General features: G+C 38.0%; 1 protein-coding gene across 7 annotated transcripts in view; it reads right to left on the minus strand.

Moving 5' to 3' along the window:
- The window catches only part of EPB41L5 (erythrocyte membrane protein band 4.1 like 5), a 142,725-nt gene that overhangs the window by 15,467 nt on the left and 114,959 nt on the right, over positions 1-12,299 (minus strand). For all 7 annotated transcript variants that reach the window (XM_032250622.1, XM_032250620.1, XM_032250625.1 and 4 more), the window contains 2 exons: positions 8,981-9,045; positions 2,940-3,033 (listed from right to left, as the gene is read on the minus strand). In XM_032250622.1, the coding sequence (XP_032106513.1) occupies positions 2,940-3,033; positions 8,981-9,045 (159 nt within the window). The remainder of the gene's footprint in view (positions 1-2,939; positions 3,034-8,980; positions 9,046-12,299) is intronic.

Below are 12,299 nucleotides of genomic sequence, written 5' to 3' on the forward strand. Positions count from 1 at the left end.
ACTTTTAGAACAGATGAGAATGGTACTACTTTGCATAACATCATACTTTGAACTTAAAAAAAAACCAAACGATAAAAGGTTCAGCACAGGGGATAGTGAATAAAGGAGATGCCTAAATTCCAAATGCTCCTTTATCTAGACTTATGGGTGCTTCTGTTTGTGAAAGAAAACAATATGAACTCTCTCCCTTTAAATGTTCATTGCTGTTTAGTATTTGAAGTACCTTATAGAGGACACAACTCTTTACTGTGAGGGAGATGGTCTAGGAGAATTTTAAAACAACAAAAGATAAAATGCCAATCTGGCAATAAACAATAGGAACCTAGGGCATAGTACACAACAAAAAAGGACCTAGGCTGGAAAGCAATGGTAAAATCATTAGCTTACAGCAGCCTCAATTTCCTGAGCTTATACAATCCTCCCACATCAGCTCCCTGAAAAGACAGGACCACAGGCATGCAAAACTATGCCTGGCTAATTTAAAAAAAAATTTTGTTATAGAGATGGGGTCTCCCTATTTTGCCCATTCTGATCTCAAACTCTTGGCCTCAAGCCATCTTACCGCTTTGGCCCAAAGTGCTGGGATTATAGGCATAAGCCACCACACTCAGCCACCCATTTATACATTTCCATTTCTGTCTATATGCCTTCAGGTCTTGGGGGATCTCCTATTCATATTTCAACTTGCAACTTAATTTAAATCACAAAAGCATGAAAAAACTAGTTCTCTCCTCTAACATCTTCCCACCCTGATGCCTGGACTAAGTGCACCGTAACAGCTTGTGCAAGTCTCTCCCACAATGTATGACAATTCTCTCTCCCACTAGACTATACGCAGTTAAGCTGAGACCATGTTTCATTCACTCATTTTTGAATCTTCAGTGCTTAACATGTTGTCTCGTACATATGACATATGCAATAAATATTTGAACTAAACGTCCTTCTCTGCTTTAAAAACATCTCAGGTTCTGCTTAATGATTTCCAATGATTAGTCAATATATCTTTCCAGACTTTAATCAGCAGAAAAGAAATGCCCGACTGAAGATATTTCAGGCTGGACTTTTTCTTTAAGCCTAAGCATCTGAAAGATACTTATATACCGGCTGGGCGCGGTGGCTCACGCCTGTAATCCCAGCACTTTGGGAGGCCAAGGCGGGCGGAACACAAGGAGTTTGAGACCAGCCTGACCAACATGGTGAAACCCTGTCTCTACTAAAAATACAAAAATTAGCAGGGCATGGTGGCGGGTGCCTGTAATCCCAGCTACTTGGGAGGCTGAGGCAGGAGAATTACTTGAACCTGGGTGGCGGAGGTTGCTGTGAGCCAAGATCAAGCCACTGTATTCCAGCCTGGGCAACAGAGTGAGCCTCTGTCTTAAAAAAAAAAAAAAAAAAAAAAAAAAAAAGGAAAGATACTCATGTACCTAAATACCAACTATATACCTTCATTGAGTAGTGAGAATACAAGTGATTTTTAATTTTTCCTGTTTGTGAAACATTTGGCAAATTATTACAATAGATGTACATTATGCAATAAAAGAAACAAATGGTAAGTGTTCATGCAAGGACAATTTTTAATTTAACTTGCAAATTAAAATATTCATTGGCAATAAACTGGGTTTCTATAATTTCTGAATTGGTAAGGGTTTAGCAAGTGAATACAGAAAAGGCAGAAGTTGAATGAGCTGGTTATGTTGCAATGCAATTAGCGACAGGTCCCTGTTATTTCAAAAAGTTTGTTTCAATAAACAAATATTTACTTAGTCTATGATATGCCAGGTACTATTTGAGATGCTTAGGCTGCCCATAAACCCAGCACTTTGGGAGGCCAAGGCAGTAGAATCACTTGAGGGTAGGAGTTTGAGACCAGCCTAAGGGAATACCGCAATGAACCAAACAGGTCAAGTCTCTCACACAACTTACATTCCCTAGAGCAGCAATCCCCAATCTTTTTGGCACCAAGGACCAGTTTCATGGAAGACAATTTTTCCAAGGACCAGGTTTGGGGGTGGGGTATGGTTTCAAGATGATACTGTTCCACCTCAAATCATCAGGCATTAGATTCTTATAAGGAGTGAGCAACCTAGATCCCTCGTGTGTGTGGTTCACAATAAAGTTTGCACTCCTATGAGAATCTAACGCCATGGCTGATCTGACAGGAGGTGGAACTCGGGCGATAATGCCTGCCTTCAGCTCACCTCCTGCTGTGCGGCCCAGTTCCTAACAGGCCACGGACCAGTACCGGTCCGAGGCACAGGGATTGGGGGACCCCTGCCCTAGAGTAAATCAAACTACAAATTCAACAGGATCCCTTAATTCTTTCATAAGAAGCATTTAGTCACTACTTGCATGTAACACTATATCTTAAAAGAAAATATGGGTGGAAATATAGCCAACATCCAAGACCACCCCCAAAATATAAACAAACTATATACAAATTGCAGAATAAACCCTGAGATCCTCTTGTGAGTGATGTGGCAACAGGATTCTCCCTAAATAACTGTGGCTCAATGCTTTTCTCGCATTTTTTTTTTTTTTGGAGACAGTCTCACTCTATTACGCAGGCTGGAGTGCAGTGGTGTGATCTCAGTTTTCTGCAACCTCCGCCTCTGAGGCTCAAGCGATCCTTCTGTCTCAGCCTCCTGAGAAGCTGGGACCATGGGCGGATGCCGCCATGACCAGCTAATTTTCTGTATTTTTGGTAGAAATATGTTTTGCCATGTTGCCCAGGCTGGTCTCGAACTCCTGAACTCAAGTGGTCCACATGCCTCGACCTCCCAATCTGCTGTAATTATAGGTGTGAGCCCCCATGCTCGGCCACTCTTCTTACATCTTAAGTCCCAGTGTCAATCAGTAATCCCTAGATGCCCTGGTTATACTACAAGATTCAATTCAAAATTGTCTTTGGCAAAAATTTTAAGAAGTAAAAGTATTCTTACCTTTAGAACAGAACTACTGTCTGCAGGTGTAGTATGTATCAGAGTTTCATGAGACTCTTTGGGGAGGGGCACATTATTCTCATTTAACACAGCACTAGGAAGAAAAAGACAAATTCACATCATGTAGGACCTGTACAGGTACAGGCAGGATTTTCAAAGAAAGGATTTAGGAAAGAAGGGCAACAAATTCATGTAAGGGAAAGTATATGAAAAAATGCTCAACATCACTAATCATCAGGGAAATGCAAATCCAAACTATGTTGAGATATCATTTCACTCTAGTTAAAATGGTTTTGTAATTAAAAAAAGATAGGCAATAACAAATACTGGTGAGGACCCATAGAAAGGGTAACCCTCTTACTCTGTTGGTGGGAATGTAAATTAGTACAACAACTTTAAAGAACAGTATGAAGCAAAAACTAAAAGGAGAATGACTATTATGGTCCAGCAATTCCACTACTGGGTAAACATCCAAAAGAGAGAAAATCAATATATCAAAAAGACATCTGTACTCCCATTCTTATTACAGTTCTACTCACTACATCAAAATATCGAACTGACCTAAGTGTCTATCAAGTGCTTAATGTATTATCACATGGACCCTGAAATACCTGTAGTGCATCTATATTTTAAAAAGTTAAAGGAAAAAAGGAAACCAAGAAAACAATGCACGAACAAATACAGAAAATTAATCAATAAGAATTATAAAAAGAAATTAACAATTTTAAAGCTGAAAAGTATAATCATTTTTTTAACTTCGGGGTACATGTACAGGTTTGTTATATAGGTAAACTTGTATCATGGAAGTTTGTTGTACAAATTATTTTGTCAACCAGGTATTAAACCTAGTATCCATTAGTTATTTTTCCTGATCCTCCCCTTCCCCATGCTCTACTTTCTGAGAGGCTCCACTGTCAGAAGTTCCCTTCTCTGCATCCAAATGTTCTCATCATTTAGCTCCCACTTGCAAGTGAGAACACACAGTATTTGGTTTTCTGTTCCTGTTAGTTTGCTAAGGATAATGGCCTCCAGCTCCACCCATGTTTCTGCAAAGGACACAATTTCATTCTATTGCATTCTTTTTTAAGGCTGCATAATATTTCAAGGTGTGTATATATACCATATTTAAAAACTGAGCTTTGGGAATCTGAGGCAGGTGGATAATGAGGTCAGGAGTTCCAGACCAGCCTGGCCAACATGGTGAAACTCTTGTCTCTACTAAAAATACCAAAAAAAAAAAAAAAAAAAAAAAAAATTAGCTACTCTGGAGTCTGAGGCAGGAGAATTGCTTAAACCTGGGAGGCAGAGGTTGCAGTGAGCTGAGACCGCACCATTGCATTCCAGCCTGGGTGATAGAGCAACATGCCATCTCAAAAATAAAATAAAATAAAAATCCAGCCTGCCACTGATGGGCATTTAGGTTGATTCCATGTCTTTGCTACTGTGAATAGTACTGCAATGAATGCAATGAATGTACATGTACATGTGTCTTTATGACAGAATGATTTATATTCCTTTGGGTATATACCCAGTAATGGGATTGCTGGGTTTGATGGTATTTGTTTTAGGTCTCTGAGGAATCACCACACTGTTTTCCACAATAGCTGAACAAATTTACACTCCTACCAACAATGTATAAGAGTTCCTGTTTTTCTGCAATCTCACCTGTTATTGTTTGACTTTTTAATAATAGCCATTTTGACTGGCCGAGATGTTACCTCACTGTGGCTTTGATTTGGATTACCCTAATGATCAGTGTGATGCTGAGTTTTTTCTACATGCTTGTTGGCCACCTATAAGTCTTCTTTTAAAAAGTGTCTGTTCAAGTCCTTTGCCCACTTTTTAATGGGGTTGGTTTATTTTTTTCTTATAAATTTGCTTAAGTTCCTTATAAATGCTGGATATTAGACCTTTGTCAGATGCATAGTTTGCAAAAATTTTCTCCCATTCTGTTGTCTGTTTACTTGGCTGAGTTTCTTTTGCTATGCAGAAGCTCTTTAATTAGATCTCAGTTAACAATTTTTGCTTTTGTAGCCATTGCTTTTAGCATCTTCTTCACGAAATCTTTGCCTGTTCCTATGTCCAGAATGGTATTGCCTAGATTGTCTTCCAGGGCTTTTATAATTTTGGGTTTTGTATTTAAGACTTTAACCTGTCTTGAGTTGATTTTTGCATGAAGTATAAGGAAGTGGTCCAATTTTTCTATCTTCTGCATATAGCTAGCCAGTTATGCCAGCACCATCTATTAAATAGGGAGCCCTTTCCCGATTGCTTGTTTCTGTCAGCTTTGTTGAAGATCAGATAGTTGTAGGTGTGTGGCATTATTTCTACGTTCTCTATTCTGTTCCATTGGTCTATGTGTCTTTATACCAGTACCATGCTGTTTTGATTACTGTAGCCCTGAAGTATAGTTTGAAGTCAGGTAGCATAATGCCTCCAGCTACCTCTTTTTGTTTAGGATTGCCTTGGCTATTTGGATTTTGTTTTGGTTCCTTAAAATAGTTTCTTCTAGTTCTGTGAAGAATGTCATCAGTCGTTTGAGCCTAAGTTTGAAGCTATAGTGAGCTGTGCTCATGCCACTGTACTCCAACCCGGGTGACAGAGCAAGATCCTGTCTCAGAAAAAAAAAAAAAAAAAGTACTGTAAAATACCGTAAGGGTGTAAAGAAATAAAAACCCTCACATTACTGGGAGGAAGAGAAAACCATGCAGTGGTTGTGGAAAATAGAATTAGCATATGACTCAGCAATTCTCAATCTAGATGTGTAACTGAAAAACAGGTGTTCAAACAAAAAATTGTACATGATACTCATATCTGCAATATTCATAACAGCCAAAAAGTAGAAATAATCTAAATGTCTATCAACAGATGAACAAATAAACAAAATGTGGTATATCCATACAATGAAATATTACACAGCCATCAAGGAAATACATTTCTGACATATAATAGTACAGGGTGGATGACCTGGAAACATTATGCTAAGTGAAAGAAGCCAGACACAAAAGACCTCATATTACAGAATATCATTTTTGTGAAATGTCCACAATAGGTACATCTATAGAGACAGAAAGTAGAAGAGTGGCTCCTCAGGGTTGGGGAAAGGCAATGCAGGGTAGACGGGGTTACAGTTAAAGAGTATATTTCCTTTTGAGGTGACAAAAATATTCTGAAATTTGATACTGGTGGTGGTTGCACATATCTGTACTAAATACAGAATGTACTAACTGTACTAAAAACTACTGAATTGTATACTTTTTCTTTTTTTTTTTTTTTTTTTGAGATAGAGTCTCGCTCTGTTGCCCAGGCTGGAGTGCAGTAGCACGATCTCAACTCACTGCAACTTCCTCCTCCTGAGTTCAAGCGATTCTCCTGCCTCAGCTTCTTGAGCAGCTGGGATTACAGGCACAAGCCACCACGCTCAGCTAATTTTTGTATTTCTAGTAGAGATGGTGTTTCAACATGTTGGCCAGGCTGGTCTCAAACTCCTGACCTCGTGATCTGCCTGCCTGAGCCTCCCAAAGTGCTGGGATTACAGGTGTAAGCCACCATGCCTGGCCCTGAATTGCACAGTATAAGTGGGTGAATTGTGTGGTATTCCAATCAAATTCATCAATGAAACTGTTACTACAAAAATAAATGATCTGAATAGACATTTCTCCAAAGAAGACATATATACAAAAGGATGTTCAACATCACTGTCCTTAGGTAAATGCATATCAAACCACAATAACACACTACTTCACACTCACTAGGATGAGTATAATAAACAAGGAGAATAATACGCATTGTCAATGACATGGAGAAATCGGAATCCTCATACAGTGTTGGTAATGAAAAATGTTACAGCCATTTTGGAAGACATTTGGCAGTTCTTAAGAAAGTTAAATAATATGACTGAGGAGAAATGGTGTTACTCGTAGGTATATACTAAGGAGAACTGAAAGTATATCTACAAAAAAAATTTTTGTATGCAAATATTCATTTCTAGCTTTATTCATAATAGCTACAGAGTGGAAACAACTCAAATGACCATCAACTGACATATGCATAAACAAATATGGTATATCTTTATAATGGAATATTATTCAGCCATAAGGAGGGATAATGTACCAATACATGCTACAATATAGACAAACTTGGAAAATATTATGTTGAACGTAAGAAGCCAGACACAAAAGGACACATATTGTATAATTCCATTAACATAAACTGTCCAGAGTAGGTAAATCCACAGAGACAGAAAGCAGTATTAGTGGTTGCCAGGTGCTGGGGAAGGAGCAGAATGTGGAGTGACTGCTAATGGGTAAGGTGTTTCCAGACCTTAGGTAAGGTTTCTAGGGTGAGAAGTTTTAGACCTATGAGGTTTCTAGAACATTCTCAAACAATGTTCTAGAATTTATTATAGTGGCAATGGTTACACAATTTTGTAAAATCACTAAATAATTTTGTGGTTATGTGAATTATGTCAATAAAAATAGAAAAATGATCTAAATCTGCTATGGTAAAATGTTAAGATGTGACACAGCTTGATATCTGGTATACAGGTATGTATTATATACTTCTCCATAGTGTATCTATGCCTGAAATATTGCATTTTAAAAAAGGAGGTACAGTAAAACAACAGTGTGGTATGGCATGGAGAAAATAGATTAACAGAGAAGGAAAAGATCCAGAAATAGACCTTGTTTATGCAAGAACTTAGCATATTGCAAAGGATGCATTTGAAATCCTATGGGAAAAACAGATTACTCAAAATATGAACAGCCATTTAGAAAAATAAATCTGGAAGTAAGTTGGGGTATGTTCTAGGCTCTTTCCAGCTTCAAGAGTTCAATGAAACTTCTGATGAACAGGGGACAGTCCTGTCCCCATTACCCTTCTCCTAGCAAACAAAAAAAATTTGACAAGGTTATTCTGAAAGACTTCAATAATAGCAATAGTAGTAGAAATGGACTAACTGTTGTTATTAGAATTTTCTTTTTTTTTTTTTTTTAACAAGGTCTCATTTCTGTCACTCAGAATGAAGTGCAGTGGTGCGATCATAGCTCACTACAGCCTCAAACTCCTGGGCTCATAAAATTATTCCTCTTCATTCTCTTGAGTAACTAGGACTACAGTGTGGATCACCATGCTTGGCTGATTTTTTATTTTTTATTGTAGAGATGGGGTCTCACTCTGTTGCCTAGGCTAGTCTCAAACTGCTGGCCTCAAGTGACCCACCTGCCTTGACCTCCGAAAGTGCCAGGATTACAGGTCTGAGACACTGTGCCTGGCGGTTAGAATTAGTTACAAGGCCAAGTTTTAATTCTAGTTTTACCGTGATCACCAATTAGTACTTCTGTGGAGTACCAACTATTATATGAAGTGCTATACACTATGAATGCTATGTGCAGTGCTGCATTAATTACAGTATCTGGAACTGAATATGATTAATCAAAACCCTTGACTAAGTTTTGAATAATAAAAAAAGAAATAGCATTTATTTGCTCCACATTTCTTAACACCAAGCACAGAACATTGGATTCACAGTGGTGAAGAAAATCAATCTGCCATAAAAAAGCATGGAATAAAAGCCTAACTAATAAGATAAATAAATAACAAAATACAAATTAAAGAGAAGGGCAGGAGAGACTTGGAGGGAGTAGCAAAGAAAGATACTCAGTAACTGTGAGAATCCATGGCAAATAAGTTTATAAGAACAAGGCCATTGTGATAACAGGATGACACGAACGTTTACTAGAAGAGAAATAATACACACTCCTTACCAGGTGATTGATAAGATTACACAAAGCTTTAAAATGGTTTTTGCTCTGTTGGTTCGAATCAGTTGAACATAAATGGGAATACTGGGAGGGTAATTAGAAACATCTTCAAATAATATAAAACTAGGTACTAAGTTGTCTATAATGAATAATGCATTCAAGCTATCTTTCAAACAGACATCCTGAAACCATGTGGTGACAGACCGAGAAGAAAAAAATGACAAAAAGGGTAGTAGATAAGAACATCAATTTAATGCAGTCTTTCCAGAACTGTACCTGTTTGTGGCAGCATCCTGAACACCGGCATTTTTATGACTTAATAAGCTATCTTCTCTTGTAACCTAAGAAGATGAAATTTTTTAAAAAGGTAAATCTTTGTTGAAGATACTAAAGTAACAAGAAATTTACATTTCTTTCTGGTAAAAATAGAAGTATTAACTTGCTTCAATTTAAATAAGAGGTAATCATACCTTGTCTATGGAAATATCAGCAGTACACCTAGTACAATAATACCCCATACCTAAATTAATAATCAAAGATTCACTTTTTATTTGGTATACAAAGTCACATGATCTTACTACATGGTTCTCCATAATGCATCCATTTTTTAATTTTTTATTTATTTATTTTTGAGATGGAGTCTCACTCTGTCCCCAAGGCTGGAGTGCAGTGGTGCAATCTTGGCTCACTGCAATCTCTGCCTCCCAGGTTCAAAAGCTAAGGCAATCTCTTGCCTTAGCTTCCCAAGTAGCTTGGGTTACAAATGTGTGCCACCACACCTGGCTAATTTTTGTATTTTTAGTAGAGGCGGGGTTTCACCATGTTGGCCAGGCTGGTCTCAAACTCCTGGCATCAAGTGATCCACCCACTTTGGCCTCCCAAAGTGCTGGGATTACAGGCATGAGCCACTGCACACAGCATCAATAATGTACTCATTTTCATTTTTTAAAATGTACAGTTCAATATAATTTTTTTTAAAGGCATAAAAGTGTTTAACCAATGTAATGTCACATTTCCACTATCTCTCCCACTCCCTACCTCAATATTCCCTTTAGGCTTCCCACACTGTTATTCAAGGTAAAGGATGATCTATACTTTATACAGTTTCATATCATTGGAATCACAGTACCTATCCTTTATGTCTGCTTCTTTAGAGCAGCATGGTGATGTCTTTGAGATTTGCTCATGTTGTTGTATAAATCACTAATTCATTCCCTTTTATTCAGAGAGACATTTCATTGTATAGATACATCACAAAGTTGCTCATCTGTTTAACTATTAATGAACATTTGGATTTTTTCCAGTTTTTAGCTATTTCGTATAAAGCTGCTAGGAACATTCGTGTACTAACATCTGTGTTAACCCGAGTTTTGATTTTTCCTGGGCAAATATCTAAGAATGTAACTGCTGAGTTAGATGATATTTGTATGTTCAATGCATTGCCAAACTCTTAAAGTGTTTATACCATTTTATGTTCTTACCAGCAATGCATGTGCACCGCAGGAGCTCCATCATCACCAACACAGTGATGGTTGGTCTTTAATTTTACTATTTCAGTGGACGTGCCCTTCATCCTTAATTATGTTAGTTGTAGATTTTGTTTGCTCTTTATCAAGCTGAAGGAGTTCCATTCTATTGCTAGTTTGCTGAGAGTTTTTATCATGAACAGGTGTTGAATTTTGTAAAATGCCTTTTCTATACGAATTGAGACAATTTTATGTATTTTTTAATATGGTGAACTATCCTGGGTTTTGAATGATAAACCAACATTTTCCCCAAGATAAACCTTATTTGGTCATGATGTATGATCCTACTTATAAACTGTTGAGTATATTTTGTTAAGAATTTTTATGTTAATGTTCAAGAGGAGTACTGGTCTGTAGTTTCCTGTAATTTTTTTTCCGTTTTTGATATTGGGATGACACCAGTCTCATAAAATGAATTGGGGAGTGTTCCTTCCTCTCTTGTATCTTTTTGAAAAACTTTGCCTAGAACTGCTAATATTTCTTCCATAAATGTTTAGTGGATTTCACAGTGAAGGCATCTGGTCCTGGATTTATCTTCATGTAGGTCTTTTCACTGCAAAATCAAATCCCTTTACTTTAGGGCTACTTGTGTTATTTCTCTCTTCTTCAACTCCAGAAAGATCCAAAATGATAAATGTAAGGTAATGATTTCTTAGTCCATTCAGGCTGCTCTAACAAAACAACATCATCTGGGTGGCCTGTAAATAACAAATATTTATTTCTCGCAGTTCTGGGGGCTGAGAAACTGAAGATTATGGCACTGGCAGATTCAGTGTCTGGTGAGGGCCCATTCCTCATAGATGGCGGCTTCTTGTTCCATCCTTACATGGTTAAAGGGTTAAACAAGTTCCCTCCGGCCTCTTTTATAAGAGCACTAATCCCATTCTTGGGGGTTCTGCCAAAGGCCCCATCTATTAATACCATGGCTTTGGGGATTAGGTTTCAACATAAAAATTTTGTGGGGGACACAACCATTCAGACCATAGCAAATGATAACTATTACTACTACTGCTACTATAACTATCGAAGATCAACACTTTCAGGTTTTTGTTTTGTTTTGTTTTTTGTTTTGAGACAAAGTCTCACACTGTCGCCCAGGCTGGAGTACAATGGAGTGATCTTGGCTCACTGCAACCTCCGCCTCCCAGGTTCAAGCAATTCTCCTGCCTCAGCTTTCCAAGTAGCTGGGATTGCAGGCGCCCACCATTACCCCTGGCTAATTTTTTGTATTCTTAGTAGAGACCGGGTTTCACTTTGTTGGCCAGGCTGGTCTCAAACTCCTGACCTCGTGATCCCCATGCCTTGGCCTCCCAACATGCTGGGATTACAGGCGTGCGCCACCATGTCTGGCTGAGGGTCAACACTTTCTAAATGCTTATTATGTGCCAAGTACTATTCCGCATCCTTTAATTATCTTATTTCACCTTTACAGCCCATCTCTTAAGGTAGGTACTACTATTATCCTACTTTATATGTAATTAAACTGAGGCTCAAAAAAATTAACTAACTTGCCCAAGTCTCAAAGCTTGTTGGTGGTGGAAGAGAAATGAGATTCTAGAGTCAATACTATCGTATTTCATATTTATCTTCTATGTAAATATGTTTTATGTTTATATTCTGGGGAAAAAATGGATAAAGAACATGAACAATATTCCTAAAGTCCACGCAGGTCTCTTCGAGGCTTGTACTTGAGGACAGAATGGGTAAAGCACATCTTCTCAGTAACAGGAGAATTTGACAAATGACTTAGTGAGGCAGGCTTCTGTCCTGGTTTTAGGACAGAATACAAGTTTTAAAGTCACCGAGAGCCAAGGAAAAGCTGATTTTGAGAGCAAGGCTGCCACATCCCTCATGGGAGCTGGTCACTACCCACTCCATCCTTCACCATGTCACAGCCAACTCTTCATCTTGTACCTCACTCTTTTTGCTAATTACATAAACCTATAGCCAAATTGAGGGTAGATGGGTCGTGGGGAATAGTAAATGGATAAAGACAGACCTAAAATCATACATTTAATACTGAAATAAACCTTTAAAAATCACAAGGTTTTCTGGTTATCAAAGTGGCA

Source organism: Sapajus apella, unplaced genomic scaffold, assembly GCF_009761245.1.
Source record: "Sapajus apella isolate SASKATOON/1434 unplaced genomic scaffold, GSC_monkey_1.0 scaffold72, whole genome shotgun sequence".
NCBI lineage: Eukaryota > Metazoa > Chordata > Mammalia > Primates > Cebidae > Sapajus > Sapajus apella.